The sequence below is a fragment of the Solea senegalensis genome, linkage group LG5 (genome assembly GCF_019176455.1).
Source record: "Solea senegalensis isolate Sse05_10M linkage group LG5, IFAPA_SoseM_1, whole genome shotgun sequence".
Classification (NCBI taxonomy): domain Eukaryota; kingdom Metazoa; phylum Chordata; class Actinopteri; order Pleuronectiformes; family Soleidae; genus Solea; species Solea senegalensis.
In genome coordinates this window covers 8,264,376-8,283,251 of record NC_058025.1, presented here as the reverse complement: position 1 = coordinate 8,283,251, position 18,876 = coordinate 8,264,376, and the positions used below count along the sequence as shown (strand labels likewise).

At 42.5% G+C, this 18,876-nt stretch overlaps 1 protein-coding gene across 2 annotated transcripts in view; it reads right to left on the bottom strand.

Annotated features, from left to right (window-relative positions):
- dnah10 (dynein axonemal heavy chain 10) overlaps positions 1-18,876 on the bottom strand; it is a 30,209-nt gene that overhangs the window by 3,539 nt on the left and 7,794 nt on the right. Inside the window, exons 18-72 of one of the 2 annotated variants that reach the window (XM_044026786.1) lie at positions 18,639-18,795; positions 18,049-18,528; positions 17,809-17,967; positions 17,612-17,728; positions 17,399-17,501; positions 17,008-17,186; positions 16,685-16,896; positions 16,209-16,365; positions 15,852-16,085; positions 15,647-15,769; positions 15,325-15,558; positions 14,986-15,209; positions 14,554-14,823; positions 14,284-14,467; positions 14,057-14,191; positions 13,127-13,279; positions 12,832-13,020; positions 12,116-12,262; positions 11,788-11,979; positions 11,554-11,672; positions 11,322-11,480; positions 11,097-11,232; positions 10,885-11,007; positions 10,661-10,792; positions 10,110-10,326; positions 9,772-9,891; positions 9,534-9,679; positions 9,299-9,451; positions 8,953-9,213; positions 8,677-8,849; positions 8,281-8,374; positions 8,032-8,199; positions 7,644-7,832; positions 7,217-7,388; positions 6,909-7,112; positions 6,746-6,826; positions 6,451-6,648; positions 6,198-6,359; positions 5,911-6,085; positions 5,623-5,804; positions 5,394-5,530; positions 5,088-5,305; positions 4,770-4,991; positions 4,454-4,601; positions 4,073-4,352; positions 3,739-3,968; positions 3,381-3,654; positions 3,184-3,288; positions 2,940-3,094; positions 2,704-2,858; positions 2,179-2,362; positions 1,626-1,826; positions 771-980; positions 578-673; positions 70-241 (exon numbers count right to left, since the gene is read on the bottom strand). In XM_044026786.1, coding sequence (XP_043882721.1) covers positions 70-241; positions 578-673; positions 771-980; positions 1,626-1,826; positions 2,179-2,362; positions 2,704-2,858; positions 2,940-3,094; positions 3,184-3,288; positions 3,381-3,654; positions 3,739-3,968; positions 4,073-4,352; positions 4,454-4,601; positions 4,770-4,991; positions 5,088-5,305; positions 5,394-5,530; positions 5,623-5,804; positions 5,911-6,085; positions 6,198-6,359; positions 6,451-6,648; positions 6,746-6,826; positions 6,909-7,112; positions 7,217-7,388; positions 7,644-7,832; positions 8,032-8,199; positions 8,281-8,374; positions 8,677-8,849; positions 8,953-9,213; positions 9,299-9,451; positions 9,534-9,679; positions 9,772-9,891; positions 10,110-10,326; positions 10,661-10,792; positions 10,885-11,007; positions 11,097-11,232; positions 11,322-11,480; positions 11,554-11,672; positions 11,788-11,979; positions 12,116-12,262; positions 12,832-13,020; positions 13,127-13,279; positions 14,057-14,191; positions 14,284-14,467; positions 14,554-14,823; positions 14,986-15,209; positions 15,325-15,558; positions 15,647-15,769; positions 15,852-16,085; positions 16,209-16,365; positions 16,685-16,896; positions 17,008-17,186; positions 17,399-17,501; positions 17,612-17,728; positions 17,809-17,967; positions 18,049-18,528; positions 18,639-18,795 — 9,800 coding nt within the window. Of the gene's footprint in view, positions 1-69; positions 242-577; positions 674-770; positions 981-1,625; positions 1,827-2,178; positions 2,363-2,703; positions 2,859-2,939; positions 3,095-3,183; positions 3,289-3,380; positions 3,655-3,738; positions 3,969-4,072; positions 4,353-4,453; positions 4,602-4,769; positions 4,992-5,087; positions 5,306-5,393; positions 5,531-5,622; positions 5,805-5,910; positions 6,123-6,197; positions 6,360-6,450; positions 6,649-6,745; positions 6,827-6,908; positions 7,113-7,216; positions 7,389-7,643; positions 7,833-8,031; positions 8,200-8,280; positions 8,375-8,676; positions 8,850-8,952; positions 9,214-9,298; positions 9,452-9,533; positions 9,680-9,771; positions 9,892-10,109; positions 10,327-10,660; positions 10,793-10,884; positions 11,008-11,096; positions 11,233-11,321; positions 11,481-11,553; positions 11,673-11,787; positions 11,980-12,115; positions 12,263-12,831; positions 13,021-13,126; positions 13,280-14,056; positions 14,192-14,283; positions 14,468-14,553; positions 14,824-14,985; positions 15,210-15,324; positions 15,559-15,646; positions 15,770-15,851; positions 16,086-16,208; positions 16,366-16,684; positions 16,897-17,007; positions 17,187-17,398; positions 17,502-17,611; positions 17,729-17,808; positions 17,968-18,048; positions 18,529-18,638; positions 18,796-18,876 lie in introns of both variants that reach the window. The other variant, XM_044026785.1, reaches the window with a different exon arrangement.

Here is an 18,876-nt window from a genome sequence, read left to right as displayed (position 1 = left end):
ATGACAAGGTAAATGTGTGAGTGAGTGACAGAAAATCAACTTCACACATCAAACAAAAAAAAAACTGACCAACATATGTTTTCTTGGGCCCATTGAGAGGGATCTTGTAATCGACATCCTTGTTGTTGAAAAAGTGGAAGCGCCGGAAGGTGTAGAAGAGGAAATCTCCAAAATACTCGTCCATGTAGACGGTCAGGACCCTGCGGTCAAAGCTATCAATGGCCCGTCCGCCGTACATTACCTATTAAAACATTATACACACATAACTATCAGAATATCCTACCCTTAAGTTTAAAAGACAAACAACAAATAATTAATAGTTAAATAAAGAGATAATGAATAGTGTAATGAATCAGCTATTGCACAAGTTAAGCATTTAAAACACATTTAAATGTTTTAGTCAGGTTTGGCAGTGTTGAGTGCAATAACAGCTTGAGGATAAAAACAGTTTTTCAGCCTGTTTGTTTTGGCTCTGATGGTCCTATAGCGCCTCCCTGAGGGTAACTACTACTGCACCGACTAGCAAGATATTAGAAATGTGGTTTCTTTTATTGAAACGGAACGGATTTAGCCTCACCTCCCCAATAAGATATTTAAGACTACCCCAGGGAATATCGCTGTCTCCCTGCTGGTGTGATTTGGTCAGGTAGGTTTTCAGGATCTCCATACAAACCTGTTGAGCACAAGCATAGTGTTTAAAACACAGAAAAGTTAAGAAGAAAAACTAACCCTGATATTAGAAAAGTCAAACAGACTTTCAAACAACTTACAAAGAAATCAGACTCGTTGAAGTCATACGGGACATTCCAGCCAATCTTGCCGTATTTGCGTCTCTCTTGCACCACAGCGTGGAAGAAAGCCAGCGCATACACCAGGCTGCGGAACGCAGCGTGTGGACATTCAGTCAAGGTCTTGTGGGAGATTTTGGAGTATGTCGCTCTCATGTTGAGCTTGAGTCCATTGGGAGGCTCTGTCACTACCTGCACACAGTAATATATGTTGTGTAAAAACTGTGATGTTTCTTCAAAACTCTGCCGTTTACTTAACAAAACTGATGTAGATGTTTCTATTGCTTTGATTGTATGCAGGCTCAAAAAACGTTATCGCCTTGCAATAGAAAGTGTCAATCCCAATCCCAATCCCAATAGCACGTTCAAAGGCGATTTTTGTTCTGCTTCCATATCATATCTCTGACTGTATTACTGGTAAATACTCTGCATTTCCAAAAACCACACGTTTATTTTACTTTTTGCTTTTTTCTACACAGAAACAGACAAAGAGACTTATTGATATTCTGCACCTGTGGCAGGGAATAAGCTACAGTAAGGTTTTTAAACTCCAAATGAAATAACTAATGGTGTTTTTTCCCATGTCACTGTTTTATTTTAACTTGTCACGTAGAAGAATTCTTCAAATGTTCAACTTAAAAAACTTGCCTCTGCCTGTTTGCTTGAAGAAGATAATCTTAAATAAAATGAGATTTTTTTAAATGAAGGTTTGATAAGAAAATTAATTTATATGAAGAACCCCTGGTGCCAGCCACTGGACTGTATGACATTAACCCTGCTGTTTACAAACAGGCTTTAGAAAACAATGCAAAAGTTAGAAGATAAACATTTTTTAACCTTTAGAGATTTTTGCAGGATTCCGATGGGGAAATCCTTGATCGGGTTGGTGGTGATCCACAAGCGAAAGTTGGGATTGGGCTTGATGATCCTCTCTAATGATTTTTCCAGTTCCTTGAGCCACTTTACCAGCAGGTGGCAGTTCTGTAGCATCAACCACTGACCACGGGACACGGCACTTTCAAGTAACTGCAGCGCTACCTACGTCACAAGTACAGAAAGTGCTACTTCATCCACAGTACAGTGCACTGTATGACAAAGACAAACAGCCAACAAAGGACATGTGCCTGCCCTAAAAAAAAACAAAACAGTATTGTACCTACCTTATAACAAATAAAACGTAAAGAATACATTCAAATGTAGGGAAAGACCTAACATTTAAACCTTAAATGCTAAACAATGTAAACAAGGCATTAAGAACTAGTAACTACAGTGCAAAATGAGCATGAGTAAAGTCCCAGTGCTTATCGAGATACATGACAGACCTGATTCCTTGTTGGGTAATGTGATAGATGTAAGGAATTAAGAGAGATTGAAAGATCTGGTTCCATACCTTCTCTTGGCCTTGACCCATAGCCAGAAACTTGAACTTGCTGCCCCCAAAGCCCGATCTCTCAGCTAGTTTCATCAGGTCACTGGCTGGGTCAGAGCCAGGACTCAGGATGAAGATGATGGGGGAAAATGGTGTGCTCTGTTCATAGATTGCATCAAAGCTGATCACAGGGGGCTGCACATATCTGAGCAGAAAGATGTAGATGGATATTAAAAACCAGGGCCTGGATTTCTATGTTTATCTGATAATATTTGTTAACTTCCGATTAGCAGTTTTATGGTATTAAAAGTGAAGTGTATGAGCTGTTTTTGATGGGTTGTCAAAAACAAGAATCACACAGGTTATGTGAAGGCTGAATAACATGATGGTAATGATGTCATGGTAAAATAAAAATTATTTAAATGTAGTGGACATTTGGTTATATCTAAAGGTGTCATACTACCGCTCATCAGAATCTCATGGCGTCACATGCCTACTGTACATAATATGTGTAGAGAAAGAAACAGCAAATTGACAGAGCCTCACTTCTCGCCCATGGTGACAGTGACGTAGTCGGTCACAGCTCTGTAGACTCTATCAACGCGGAAGCAGCGCAGCAGCAGCAGCTTCTGGAAGGCGGACAGCTTCTCCTCATATCTCATGGGGATTGGAGCCTGTTCTGGGCCGTCTAAGTCATACCACTGCGGTGAAATGAATCACGGATACAGTCTCACCGGATTGAATTAATGCTCATCACATGTCACATCACTGTAGTCACTTACAGTCTTCCAGTCAGTAGAATTGATCTCCACGTCATCAGGCAGAGAGCCAAACTGCTCAGGAAAAAGCTGCGTGAGTTTGACGATGTCTTCCCAGCCCTGGTCTGGAAGCCAGTCACATGGCTTTTTGCGCTTGCTCTTTTCCAGGGACAGATTACCTTCACACATAAGGTGGACAAACGTCAACCTTTGCCTTGAAAATTGAGTGCTTACACAAGTGTCTATTCCACTTTTCAGACAATCTTACCTTTGATAAAGAACTCCAGCTCTTCCTGAAGAGCTCTCCCCTCTGCCTGCTCAATCTTGATGGTCATGTTAAAAGAAAAGAGCAGCTTGTGTCTCTCAAACAGACCTAGGGATAAAAAGTCAGTTCATGTTAAAACAGTCAAGATGCTTTATCTTAAGAATAATGAGCATTCTCTTGTTCAGTGGTAATTATTTTACCTGTGCAGCCATAGTTATAAACACTATACGTCAGTGTGCTCATGATGTTCTTCAGTCTTTGAGGCAGAACAGGGTCGGACAGAGATTTGCGCAGTGAAAAGTCAAACACCTCCAGGTAGGAGGCGAGAGAGTACTGGTACATGCTATTCACCAGAGACATTTCTGTCAGGACAAAGAAAAGAATAGCACCGCGCTTGGCAGCAGGTCGGTAACTATCTCTGAGTTTATCAATGTCCATGGCTGTCTTCTCCGCCAACTTCAGTTTCTCAAAGACCTGGTGATCACAACATCAAACAAGGAAAAACACATCAGATTTTTGGTGTCAGTGAAATTACTCTTCCTCATCACGGAAACTGACCTCGCTGGATTTTGTCTTTGTTTCCTCCAGTGTGTGAACCAGCTCTGTGTTATCCAGTATGTTGCCTGTAGACGTGGCCAACTCTCTGAGCAGGGAGTCTCCAAGGTTTTTTAGCAGCTTCTTATTGTTACTCGTCTCTTGGATCAAACGCTCACGCTGCTCCTCCAGCTCCTTTTTCTCAAAGCCCATGATAACACTCAACAGCTGGTCCTCCAGACCCTTAAGAGTCACTACAGGAAACACAATACACACGAAAAGACAAACAAACAAAGGATTTTGAACATGCTGTTCAACACTATAGAAAAACTTAAATTGCCATGCTGAAGGATATTACCGGTATAGTTTATGACCATGGATTTTCCAAACACTGATGGGGAATACTTTGGGTTGGCCAGTTTGGTGGTGAGATACAGTTTAAAGTTGGGATCATAGTCCACCTCCTTGTCACCCAGCATGATGACCTGTCTGCCCTCTCCTCCTTTTACATTCTTCTCCAGGACATTGTCGATCACAGGGTCGATGTACTCGTCCACATCTTGGAATAGGAATGGAAAACCATATTTGACAGCCATCTCTAGCTGCTTCAGGAAGTCTGGATCATTTAAGGACGAGATCTGGAGGAAAAGGATGACATGATGGGGCTCTTTCAAAAATGCCAACTCTGGGTCTGTTAAAAATCAGTCATCCTGGGACATATATGACATATTTTTTGTACCTTGAGGTTATTATTTTCTTCCTTCTTCTTAATCCAGTTTAGGGCTTGCTGCTGAGGATCGATACACAGAGGAAAGCGGCTCCCTCTGGTCGTGAGGATCCCATTCTGGATTGACAGCTCATCTGGAGGCAAACCCTCTGAGCCCCATCTACATTAACATACAGGCTTGATTTAACACCCACAACCTCCTTAGTCATTTATAATGGTTACTGCAATTACTATTGTAGACATTGTGGAATGCATATTTTAATACATATTGCATATTTCCTTTTCTTTCTTTTTTTTTAATGTGTTGAAAGCACACAATCCTCCTCACCTGCTGATTTCTACTTCATCAGTGAGAGGAGTTTCCACTTTGAAAGGCTGGCTCAGTGGGATTCCTCTCTCTTGCACATCCTTGACCCATACTTGATACACCATTTCATTCCTGAAGTCCCAACTGAAGGCTCCTTCATAGCTCAGGAAAGCAGCAGCGATCAGACAGTCGCCAAGGAGACGCACACGCTTCTGCTTCAACTCCTCCAAATCTTGTGTCCACCTGCGTGGGGAATAGTAGAAATCAGTGAGTTATGGGGGTTGGGGGGGGGTCATAGCGGTGTTTTGGCTTCTTATATTACATCCTTCCCAGCCTCACCGTTCATTCTCAGAGCTCAGGCCTGAGATGAGTTTGTCAGCAGCTATCAGCCTCCTCTCCATGACCTCAGCCTCCTCCTGTAGAAGCTGTTTCTCCCCAATAGCAGCTTCATACTTCTGCCCAAGAGCCTGCAACTCTTTCTGGATATCACTCAGCTCACTCTGAATGTGCTCCAGCTCCTTCTTACTCTGGAAGAAGTTCTTCTCCAAACGTGCTACCTTAGAAAATATATGGGAAATGTGGCTGTTTATTTTGTGTTCCTTCATCCCATGAAGCATGATTTGATTGAGTTAGACCCTGCGTTACCTTCTCTCTCTTGGGTTTTATCTCCCTTGAAACCTCACAGTAACCAATGATGGCCTCGACAAACTTGAGCATTCCTGAACCAGCTCTACTGATGGCCTGCATCTCCTCAAGGCTCGTCTGGAGGTTTTTCAGGAAGCCTAGCCAAGATGAACAGTAAAGAACATTCACACACATGGCTATTTATTGGTTGTATTTGTTGATGGCATGTTTTAATTGATCATGAACTTACCTTTGACTGTCCTGACCTGGTTGTTACTTATGCCATCGCAGTCCATTTCCATCAGCGATCGCAAGAAGTTTGCCTCGGACATCATCCCCTTGGCTGACTGCCAACTGATCTCCTTGTGGCCCCGAAGCACCAGTATGCACTCACAAACCACCTGTACCTGCTTGGGTGGCTTGGCAAAGGATCTGCACAATGAATCAAGAGGCAGATTGGAGACGGAGGGTAGATGAATAGTTGGTGCACTTTCTTTTCAGATGTGTTAAATCAAATGAGGAATTGTGGAGTGTTTACCGGATCTCTGTGACATCAGATTTTTCTAGGTCCTGCAGGGCATTGCGCGCGGCCTCTAACGCTGGCAGAGCCTCAGCCAGAGAACTTTCAGCTTCTTTCTTCTCAACAGCGATCACTTTGTTTTGCTCTTCGATCTCTTTAGCTTTGTCTTCTGCCAGTGTCTTTTTCTCCTCGGCTGGAAGGGAAAGTTGTTGACAAGTGGCTCGTAACACCTGTGTTTACTTTTGGAAGTTTACAGTATGCCCTGTTTTTCAAACCATATGTTTATGACTCAGTTAGTCACTGACCTACTGTGGTGTTTGTGGCAATCTCATCCAACAGTGTTTCACAAGCGGTTGACTTCTCAGCGAGTACCACCTTTTGCTCTGCCAGCTTGACATTAAGCTCAGCGAGCTGCTCGCTGGCCTCCTTCAGTTTGTCCAAACCTCCTTCTAAGTGCTTGCACTGACCTGGTACAGGAGGGAACACATCAACAAACCAAAAGTCACAGTATCACTAACACATTGACGAGGGGGGGCCAAATATAAACCACATTCTTACCCAGGATGTCCTGGTCTTTCTCCTCCAGGAGTTTAGAATAGGTATTAATGAAATCCAAGTAGTTCTTTGGAGTGACATAGTTACTGCGTCTCAGTTTCTGGAGGAATATTTTGCTGTAGTCGCCCACACAGGTGTGAACCATACAGACATGAGCTATCACATCTGCAGTGTGAGCCTCAGGAATCATTTGACTTTCACCTGTGAAAAGACAATGATTTGAACAGAAAATCTTATGACATAGCTCCCGCTGCAAGCCATAATGAATTTTTCGAAATGTGTGCATATAATTACAAACCAAGGAAAGTCTGAGCCACTGCATGTAATGCCTGTTGGGGCCATGGCAGGAACCAGTCTATTACAGTGTTGTTCATCAGTCCTGACAAGAAAAAGGGCAATCACTGTTGGTAAAATGATAAAAATGATACTACAATTATGAGAGACCTTACACATGATTTCACCTGGGAAGTTCCTACAGCGTGTCCTCAGGGTGTCTCCCACAGGAGACATGCCTAAAACAATATGTAGATTGTTGGCACTCTTGTTAACAAAGTGCTGCCACACGCTTTCTTTAGAAGGAGCCGCTCCCGTCTTTAGAGCCTCATCACGAAGCTGGTTGACAATGGACTCCTTCTCATCGTCAGGGAACAATGCAGGGACGATGCCTGTTATTAAGAGAGAGGATGAGCCGAGTATGACAGCTGTCATCGTTAAGAAACACTAACGAACCAAGAGCGTGGACAGTGGACATTTTAAAGTGATGTTCAACCTGAAGTGAGCATGTTGTTGATGAGTTCCAAGAAACCTTCCTCTGCAACATTGGCATCAGTAAAGAGGAACACCATCTTTTTATTTTCAATACCAAGCTTCCAGTACAGTGTCTTCAGGTCCTCACGGAGGTTTGACTCACTATAACCTCTGCTGAGTGTGATTTCAAACATCTGGAAAAAAGCAAGTTTCCATTGATATTGTGCCTGTTGTTAAAATATTCAAAACATGAGATTCACATTCCCACATTGTTTGAAATTAAATATTTGGTGTGTAATTTGTTAATATTTGCTCTGCTACAAATGTAACTTCAGCAACAATGCCTTTTATTTGTTTAAACTGCAACCGCAACTAAAGACATTTAAAAAATGTATATGATATCAATTGTCAGGTATCAGATGGGCATGTTATGTCATGTGTTTTCCAACCTCACAGCCGGCGGTGAAGGCAGCGAGCCGGGTGAGGGACTGTTTGCCAGAACCCCCCACGCCGACGAGCAGAGCATGGCCACGATCGACACGGATAATGCGGTGCACCCGAGTCAGATGTTCCAGAGCGTCATCAAACAGCACCAAGTTCATCCTTGACTTGTTCTCATTGTATTCTTCTAAAATTTCCTGCAGAGTGAAAAACAGTGGACTTTTGGTGTCAGCATTCATTCATTAGTTACAGCAGTTATCCACAGGAGAGTTGGTCGCAACATACTAGGTGAACATGAAGCTCTATACAGAACGACTCTGGACACACTTAATGGCAAAATACTGGTAAAAATAACATTAGAAATTCAAAGTCAATGTTGTATTAACATATCCATACCTGAAACAGGGCTTTTGAAGCATCATAGTCCTGTATGTCCTCATAGACCCTTGGTTCACTCTCACTGAGGGCATTCCTGTAGTCTCCAAAAAGAATTGGGTCCCTGATGACTGCCTCCATGTCCGACTTAAAATGCTCCTCAATCAGGTTCTTTATGTGACCTTGGACCTGACAGCCAAAACACACTCGATACATAAAAAGTCAGCTTTTTAGTATTTACATGACATGGCATGTATTAATATTATTTACCAAGGCTTTGTCAGTCTCATCAATGAGTCTGTCATGGAAGATTCTCAGGCACTCATTTCTCCAGACTCGCACAAATTGGGTGACGGTCAAAAACCTGTGAAAGAGAATCTGTTAAATTAGTCTTTCCCCAAACACACTTTTTAAAGATGACAAACCGCCATGACCCAACTATAGGTTAATAGGTTAACTTGATGTTTCCAAAGAGACGTCACAACACTAACTTTATGTATGTGTTCTTGACAAACCCTTGAATAAAAGGCAGAAAAAAAAGGTAGAATGTTTTTAGAGACCCAACAAATTCCCCCACGACTCCTCCCCTCAAAACCCAGTCTCACAGACTCTTTGAAACATCCTGGTCTGTTTATGTGTTAATAGAGTGAATATAGTAGATGAGACCTGTCTGGTTTGGTGAGGATTAGTCCACTGTAGACTCTTGACAGGTCCCTCAGGTTAAAAATGTAGTGGAACTTGGAAGGAGTTGGTGGCAAATCTCTGATGATGCTGTTGTACAGTTCCAGCGTGCAGAAGGTGACTTTATCACAGACCTTCTGTATGGCATCCTCAAACGGCTAAAACATTTGTTCAAATTGATTAATACAACGTTTAAATGACTGAGGTTCTGATATGTATACATGATATACAGTGTATACAGTGAGGGGAAAAGATACTCACTACTGTGTGTCCTTTGATAATCGAAGCGTAGATGAGGTGAAGTGACTCCAATGAAGGGAAGGGCATGCTGAAGACACTGTAGAGTGAGATGAAGCGGGGATCCACCTCGTTCCTCCCACCTCCTGCTTTTCCCATGGCAGCAATAAAGCCAAGGTCCTTGAGGACTTTGTAGTTCAGCTCCTTTCCCCGGTCATAGATGCCCCCTCGATCCAGCAAGAGCTTCAGAAGTGCAATAGGCTGTTGTGTGTCATAGTCATCCACCTGAATGAGCAGACGGTATAAGTTTCAACATACATGTTGTATATCATTCACCACAGAACAATAGTCAAATGCATGGAGCAGGTACCTTTGGCATATTCATGTCATCCATAAAGATCAGCAGTCTCTTTCCCATAGGAGGTCCGTAGATCTCTTTGGTCCTTTTCTCCACATTGGCTTCCAGGTTCCTCTGCACGTCCATTGACGTTGTTCTGGAGGAGAAGTTGATGATCATAGTGATCTAGAGTCAGAAGGGAAGAAATTCAGAGAATTTTCAGTCAAATAACGTGATGTTGGATGACATGCTCGGACAGTGAACACACCGTTGCATCTGCAGTGAGGTTTTTAAGGAAGTTATGAATGGTAGCGGTCTTGGAAGTGCCAGACTCGCCAACTAGAAGCACGGGCTGCTTTATCTTCACCATCTGTTCCAGGATCCAACTGGCTCTTGTAGTGTCAATAGTTGGCACTAAAACAAAAATTGAGGATTACAGGAGTTTAAATCCCATGTTTGGAGGACAGTGTATTTTTTTGTTCACAGCTTAAATAATCAACCTTTACCTAGAATATCAGAAAACTTCATTTCAGGGTTATGAATGTATTTGGTGACAAAGGAACTCCAAGGAACCCACTTCTCCTGTGTTCCATCAAAATGGAAATCATATAGAGTTGGCAGGTATCCTGTATGAACGCAGAGATTGTGTCATCAATAACAAAAGAAAAAGGATACAGCAAATATGTATGTACGTACACATGACTAACATCTCTATCAAACTTCAAATTACAAAGCAATCTTGTTCACTCTTTAAACTGTACCTAAAGGGATGTAATAATGTGCACAATGTTGATCATTCCTTGCAACTTACATAACAATCTATGAACAAAAGTTTGATTTTTACCTGGAATCTCCCCGGGTCCAGCCAGGGCTTTCTCATCATGCACCACAGTTAAGCAGGAAAGTCTTTTGATGTGCTCATCAAACACGATCCTGCCACTCTCCAGCAATGTGGCCCCCAGTGAGCAGTACAGAGCTTCCAGGAAGAAACATTCCAGAACTTCAGCACTGTTGCTCTCAGACTCAAGCAGCGCATCCAATGTCAAGCATAGCTGAGTCACCTGTGTGTAACCAACAGCACATGCACAATTAAAAGGGGCTAGATGTGGGTCAGAAATCTCAAACATTACTAAACCTGAAAATTATCATTACCCCTCTCATAAAAGTCTCGACCAATGTGGATCAACTTCTGCTAGACAGGGAAGCAAAACCCAAAGCCACAGCTATGTTTAGCTAATGCTGTCTCTCTCGCTGTCTCTCATTTGCATTGTCAGTGTATATTTCACATATATAATGTTTTTACTGTATGTAATTCTCCCCTGAATTGTATTTTTCATGCATAATTACAACAATGCATGTAAAGTTGCTCATATGAGCAACATGAAGTCAACATACCATGTTAAGATCAGTCTGTGGGACAACAGTCTTCAGTTTCTGGCCCTGTTTGCCATCAACAATGCCGTCCACAATCATGTCGATACAACTGTGCACATATTTCTCAAACAGTCTGTTAAGCACTTCTTGTTCCTAGAAAAAAAAATACAAAGACACAAGTGAGATTTTATCAAATAATATTCAGGACAGTTAATAAATAATAAATGATTTTTTTTCCCCCAAACCCTTTCAGATCTGATGTTCAGCCATCTCTGCCAGTATGGGGTGTATCGCAGGTTTTTGGGGTCAACAAAAACCATGCCACAGCGAGAAACAGTAGCAGGGGAAGCATACTGGAGATCTCCAACCTGAAATGGATAAAGCGTCTTTTAACATACTCTGAAAGTTGCTTTGCAGAAAAGCACGGTGAGATGACTTTCAGCTGACAACACTCTACCTCAAACAGCAGGGCACAGTGACTCTGTAAACGTATTCGTTCTCCATTGGCCAGCGTGAGGAGCTTGTTGTCATCCATCACTGAGTTCATGTTTTCTACCCACAGAGCGTCCACATCACCATCAAACAGGATGTACCTGTGAGACAGTCAATGTCTTTTTGTTGTAATTCGTAAAACATTTGCACAATGTCTACTCTGCTTATTTGTGTTTTTTTTTTTATCTACCTTCGTTCTTCTTTGTCAGTCGGCTTGTTGATGTCACGGAAGATGTTGGATAAGATGCCATCGGTCCAGTCTCGGGTGTCAGGGTCCAGAACACCATACAGTTCAATGACACTCATGGCTTTAGGGTTAAGGGGGTATACCTTGGTTTGCAATCCCATTCTGGTAGATAAGAAAGGTCACAATTAACCATACAAAAAGTATGGAAATGTTGCAGAAGTGAACTGATAATAACCTGGTCTGAGCTTGACATAATGTTCTGATGACAACAGATTTCCCTCCACCAGTTGGTCCCACAACCATGGTAGTGTGTCTGGTCATCATTGTCTCATAGAGTTGCACCACTTTATCCACCTGAAACCATACAGAAAAGCACATATTGTCATCTAACTACTCTGAATGCTGAAACTAAATCTTTGTTTTATTGGCATAAGAAATCATGAATCTCAAATAAATCCACATGAGACACCTGGTTGGCCAGTATGACATATTTGTCCTCCTGCAGTATCTGTTCCACAGCATCGTTAAACTTGGGATAGCAAACGCGAGGGCAGTCGAGCTGAGGGAACAGGTCTGAGATCAGCCCGAGGAACAGAGGCACATCCTCGAACACAAACTTGGGAAGGTTCATGTCCCTGAGAGCACGCATCAACACCACATCCTGTCGGGAGCAAGAGCAGGGATGAAACAAGACGACAAAGCACCACAATCCCATGGATAATACCACTTTGGATCCAATTTAAACGTGAGGTTAATGTTTTCCATTCACCAAACTGTATGAAAATGAAACTCCATACCTCACTGAGGTCTGGTGAGTCTCTCTTCAGTTCTCCCGCCATCACTAACACAGACTTCAGAGCTCGCAGGCCAAAGTCGTAATGAGACTGCTTGGACAACTGCTCACGAGCCAGCTTATACAGTACTGTCATCTTCTTTGCCAGCACCTGAATCAAACCAAAGTGAAGAGATAATAATAATAATTGTTTTTGGCTTCACAATAATGCAGAAAAATGCAACATCAATGTTTCTGGTTGCTATAGCAGCTCTAGAGCACTTTTCTGAGGGCAGTTAAGTTCATTCTTTAAAAAGAGGATGAGGTATTTTGTTACACTTGTCTCAGCAGCTTCTGCTCTCTCCCAATGATTTTACTGGCCATATTAATTATTTAAGACATTTTGTTTTTGTTCTTAGCCCCCAGATGGCCATGAACATCTTCATGAAAGTCAAAAACACTTTTTCTGTAAAGGCTTCGCAAAGAAGATTCCTAAATATTTAAAATCCCCAACCATTTCAACAGGCTGCTCACTGATCAGAAAGGATGGCTGTAGTTCAGCAGTAAGCCACAGTCAGTGTAGTAACAGTTTAATCCTCGTGTACTTTTTATGACAGCATAATAGTCAAATAAATTAAATATTATACTCGAGTTAGGCACTATGATGTATCCTCACTTAGGTATAAAAACGTTTATACCTAAGTGAGTTTGTGTATACCTAAAAGTTTGTGTGTGTCTGACCTTGGCCATTAGGAACCCCTCAGAGAAGAGCATGATCTCACAGATCTGCTGCAGGTCGGGCACTATGACCACCACAGGTCTGAAGAGAGCTTTCACAGATTCTGGCAGCTCTGTGCGTCCTGCATAACCCGGGTTCATGGTGATGAAAATCCCCATGCGGTTGTCCAGGCTGATTTCCTGCCCTTCAAACTGTTTTAAAAAGTAAGAAGTTGGATCAGGAAAGAAAGAAAAACATTTCATCTGTGTTTTGCATTTACATGAAAACTGGGATAAATCTTTCCGACACCACACTTACATGAAACCTTTTAAGCTGCAGAATGAGAGCATTGCGAATGGTCTGGATTTGGGAGGAGATGACTGACAACACCGAGGCATCGATACGATTAAACTCATCAAAGCAGCCCCAGGCTCCACACTGAGCAAGGCCAGAGAAGATCTTACCCACAGCCTGCACACGAACAAAGGGTGTTTTGAGGAAAAGGAACAAATGAAAATAATATCATTTTAAAAACATACCTGATGTCAACTTTATTTCAAAAGCGCATTTAAAAACAACCGAGGTTGACCAAAGTGCTTTACAAAGTTAAAGGCACAGCAACATAAAAGGTATAAAACATAAAATCAATAAAAACATACAAGTAAAACTGTATAATAGGAAAACAGTAAAATAGTAAAAATTGTAAAATCTAAAGAGAAGAGGTGGGTCTTTAAAAGTGATTGAAAATGTTCAATGGTGGGAGCAGATTTAATTTTAGTTAATTTGATTTTAGTCTGTATTTTGGCCATCTAAACGCAACCTTAGGTATTAGACTTCAGTGCTCAGGATGGGGTGTGAAGAAGAAGACGTTCAGAGAGGTAAGATGGTGCCAAACCATTAACAATTAATCCTAAAAAAATGGAAACCAGTGGAGGGAGCACAACACAGGTGTGATGTGGTCTCTTTTCTTTTTTCCTGTCCATAGGTGAGCGGCAGCGTTCTGGACCAGCTGGAGTCGCTGGACAGATGACTGATCTAAGCATGGTTCAGTGTCTCTCAGACTTTACGAGGGAGATAGGCCTTCACCTCGGTGATAAGCCTTAGTTAAAAAAAGATGGACTTAACGAACGTCGAGATTTGTCTGTTAAATATACAGACGTTGTATTTTTGTAAGAATTCATATACTAATGAATAAATAAACTTATATATTTTCATTAGCTGCTAACTCTTCAGGTGTAGGCTTCTTACCATGTAGTCCATGCCCTCACCACAGTTAGTGACCACACAGAGCAGGCCTAAAGCCTTGGCCAGATCTTTGGTGGTCTCCGTCTTTCCCGTACCAGCTGGTCCAGCAGGAGCTCCACCAAGATACATGGAGAGGGCCTGCATTAAAAAAACACAGCCACATTCACAGACATTCAACTGACACTCACACATTTTGTTTTGCTGACGCAAACATGCAAAGCCTGCCAGACCTGTGTGAGTGTGAGGTAGATCCTGTCCGTCAGCGGGGTTATAACCAGTCGACCATTCAACCCCATGTATTCATATCCATACGAGAACGAAGCGCTGCACTGACGCACAAACAGGTCGTCTTGTTCCTGGAGCCAGTAGAACCGTAGTTGGCTTTCCCACTCAAACTCTTGTGCGTCCATAATACTGGAAGTGAAATTTTTTTTATGAAAAGTAAATCATAATAAGTGAGTTACACTGTCATATGCATGTTAAAAGTGTGAAAGGTCTACCTGTTGAGAACAAAGCTGTCCACAATATCTCTCGCGTGTACATCAATGATGAGCACTGTGTTGAGCTTCCGTCTGTCGTTTTTCTTCATCGGTTGTGTTATTCGTGTCACCAGCTCGTCGATCTGCCGGTGCATTTTCTTAGCGTAGTTCTTCAGTGCGAGCTTCTCCCCTCCCTTCACCTTTTTAAAGATGTCCTCTACCTCCCAGGTCCACCACACTTGATTGGCAGCTAAAACCATCATACCCTGGTAAAGCAACATCCAGTCCACCCTGAGAGACATGGGGAAGGAAAACACATTTGCTGTGACTCATTTACAAGGACTAGCACACAGTCAGGTCTTAACCTTGAAAAAGCCCTTTAAAGTTGCGAGGCCCAGACAAAATGTCCTCACAAAGATAGATTTGTAACCTCACATAGATACACATACACACCTGCTCCTGTCTTCACAGTAGTGGAAGATTGCTTCTTTTGTAATCAGCCTATTGGTCCTCCTCATCTCCAGTGATACTCCTGTCATCCACTCCTCCACTCTGCCCTCCACTGGGACGGGCTTCCTCAGCTCCATCACCTCACCCTCAGCAGACACCATGGCTCCAGCTACCGTCTCCCCGTTGCTTTCCACATCAAACCTCAGGGACGCTATATTGTCATACATCTTGTGGAACAAGGAAAAGACAAAGAATTGTAGCCAAGTAACACACACACACACACACACACAGACACACACACACACAGACAGACACATGGAAACGTTACTCTTGATATGTTACCTTGATCATGTGTTCCTGGACACAGGCAGGGTCACTGCTGCCCAGAATGCTGAGCAGTTCATCATCAGAGATGAAGAAGAAGCGTGGGAATGTGTTACGTTTAGAGTCCAGGTAGTCACTCAGACTCTTCTGGCACTTCTCCAGACCATCACTCAGAGCCTGCAGCTCTGTCAGCCGGTTGGGAACCAGGCAACATCGTTTAATGTTTGGACTCCTCACTGTGTCACTCATTATCTACAAAAAAATTTAAAATATAGATTTTACAATTCTGAGTAACAGATTATTTTTGATTTCATCCGGGTATGGTTTTGGCAAAACTCACTTCTTTAAACTTTTTGTCAATGTTGTCAAATTTCTTGGCTTCTTCAGGTAACTGTGAGCGAATGTCTCCACCAATGAATATGCTCTCCAGGTACATCCATTTTCGCTGTACCAGCAACCATACCTGTGCAAGAAATGGAATGATTTACATTTTTTTGGATCAACTGAAGCATGCCATGACAAGAGGTTTGGCTGCCCATACTGACCTCTATCGCTTCACAAATAAGGGACAGGTCTTTTTCCAGTTGCTGTATGGTGATAAGGAAGTGTCCAACAAATCGACTGCCTGCCATGCTCTGCAGATTCATGGTATCATTTTCCAGATTCAGCAGAATCTCATCCACCGCGCCCAGAATAGATCCACGTTCCTGAGACCCTTTAAAATATGGCTGCACACTGAACTTCAGGTTTTCCCAGGTCTCCACCACCTCCTTCACTCCCTGGAAGCACATGCATACATTCTCAAACATATTAGTTAATTTATGTAAATATATATGATTTTCACTGATGAACTGATCGCTAACTTCAGAATTATCGGGTCATTCCCAAAGATGGAGACTTGCCTTCTCAATGCTGAGCTCTTTTACAGCAGAGGTGACAATGTCACCTATAACATTGGCATATTTATGCAACTCCATAGCAAACATGTTCTCCAGAGTGAAGCTGTCTGTGTTCATCTCAAAGGCAGTGCCCGTCTTTTCCATTAGTTCCTTCCAGTGTCTGTGGCAAAAAATGTCAATGTTTAATTCACTCTCTTGAAACTGCAGTGCATAGGTTTAAAACTAAACAAATGTCTGTCACATCAAACCATTGTCAAGTGAGTTGCACACAGGAAGTGATTTGGACAGAGGCAACAACAACATTGCACAACTAAATTGACCAGTGTCCACAACCGCCCACTGCTCCAGTAACTCCGAGAGAAGCTGAGCTTCCCTGGAAGTGACATTTTTGCCACATTTGTCATCGTCACAGTAGTTTCAGTTCACCCCATAATACCACTCAAAGTTACACACTGTAGATTTAGTATTTGATGACTGACCTGTCTCTGAGGGCCTCATTCTTCAGGTCCAACAGAAGAGGCAGAGACTCTCTGAACTCCTTCATTCGTCCCTCCAGGAAGAAGGCCACAGGTAATCCTCGTACATCTTTGGGCAGCTGTCGCAACCTTTTGATGAAACCCTCAACGCCGTCCTGCAGTAGCTGGAGGTTTAAATCCACCCACAAGGTCTCAGACCACTCTGCCTTTGCGTCCTGGATAATTCAAGGATAAACATTAATCATCACTTGGAAAAAAAACATGTTGACTCAAGGAATGTGTCTCAGTATGAAAGTGAAAGTTCTAAAACAGCCACCACAACCCACCTTCTGAGCTTTATACAAGTCATATATTTGTCTCAAGTTCTTCATATCCTTCTGCATGTTGATAACCTCTGGGTACACAGTGACTTGCAGGTCCAACAGCTTCTCAGCATTAGATAACTCCTGCCATCCTGCCATTATCTTGACGAGGTCTGCTTCATATTTCCCCAAAATATTCAGTCCTGAAAAGACCAAGAGACGCAACATAAAATCAATCCTGAGACGATGATATGATGCAGTGTTCTTGCTCATACACAAATCTGGTTTGTTTCTTGGAAATTTTAGAAACCCAGAGATTTTAAGAAAGCTATATACTCAAACTGTATATAGTTTGGGAAATCCTGCTTTGTATTACTGTTATAGAGCTTAAAGCGAGAGGCAGGGGTTCAAGTACCTTTGTCAAGATCATCTCCCACAGCTCCAGGTCCATGCATGCTGAAGCTTTCAGCAAAGATAGACACCTCCTGCTGAAACTCTTCAATATTTTCCATTGTAGTCTTTGGGTGTGTCGAATACAAAATGAAAAAGCAAAGGTCTAAATGTAAATCTCTAAAATATGTGACTTTAATTTTCTGTTGAAGCAGAAGGTGTGGGTCTGATGTCTGACCTGAGTAAATGATTTCTTCACATTTGTCAAACTCTTGTCGACTTGTCTGGATTCTCTGAACAAGTCACTCCACATCTGGTCAACACCTGCCAACAGCTCAAGTTCGTCCTCTACAACCTGTGCAAAGAATAGTGTGCATAAGTAAAGCTCAAGAAACCGGTTATGCTTAGAGGGAACGACAACTCACGATACATTACCTCCACTTTGTACATTGCCAGTGTTCTGTATCTTTCCTTGATATCAACGATTCTCATCTCCACATCGAAAGACATGTCTCTGATGTCTGAGATGGTACCAAGGACAGACTTCAGGTCTTCAAACGTGTCAGGACTTTGCTTCAGCTTTGCAGAAAGATGCTTTTGTCAAAAAACAAACAAAAAAAAACTTTAGTATAGACGACAAAAAGAAACTTGTAAAACTGTAGCATGAATCAGTACCATGAGTTCATCTCTTAAATTGAAGAGATCCTCTTTGGTGGGCTTATTGAGCAGGCTGCCTAGTGAACTGATGTAGGACTCAACAGTCTTCTGCACCGTGTGAACCAGAGGCTCCAGGTTTAGATAGATGACGTGATCCGTCTTGAAAAGCTGCTCTGACATCACCTCCTGTCTGATGCGAGAAAGGAACTGCAGCTTATCGTCGTACATGACGCAGGACGGCTTTCTCTCTGCAAATTTCTCATTGCTGATCAGTTTGTTCTTTTCCCAAAGAGGCCGATAGCGCTTCCAGTGGTTCAGGTAGCGATCCACGGAGAGGAGCAGCCGCTGGATGTTCTGGGACACCGTCATGGCACTCTCATTAACCTGAGGATGCTGGCACACGTCACTGTAGAAGCTAAATGTCACCAATTCATCTTCCCCTCCCACACGCTGTGGAGGGCACTCGATGCACGTCCCACGCATCCAACGCACAAATTGCTGAAACATAAAGTTGGCCAGAATAAAGTCACATTGACTTGCAACTGTGCTGAAAACAACAATGGAGTAATGAAGTAAATAAAAATATAACTACAGTATGATGCTCAAACCTTGGTGCTCTCTACACAGTCTCTGACACACTGCATGAGCAGCCAGTAGATCTCTTTGCTTTGGGGCTGTAACACAATCTTAGGAGCAGACAGGATGGCATCAACTTGGAAAAGCTCAGTGCTTCCCATCAGTGCACTGTTGAAGGCCTGAATGCTCCTAAATAACAAGGCCGACAACAGAAATGTCAGTTGACGAGGCGGATATTGTCATGCGATTGCAACAGTGACGAAAAAAATT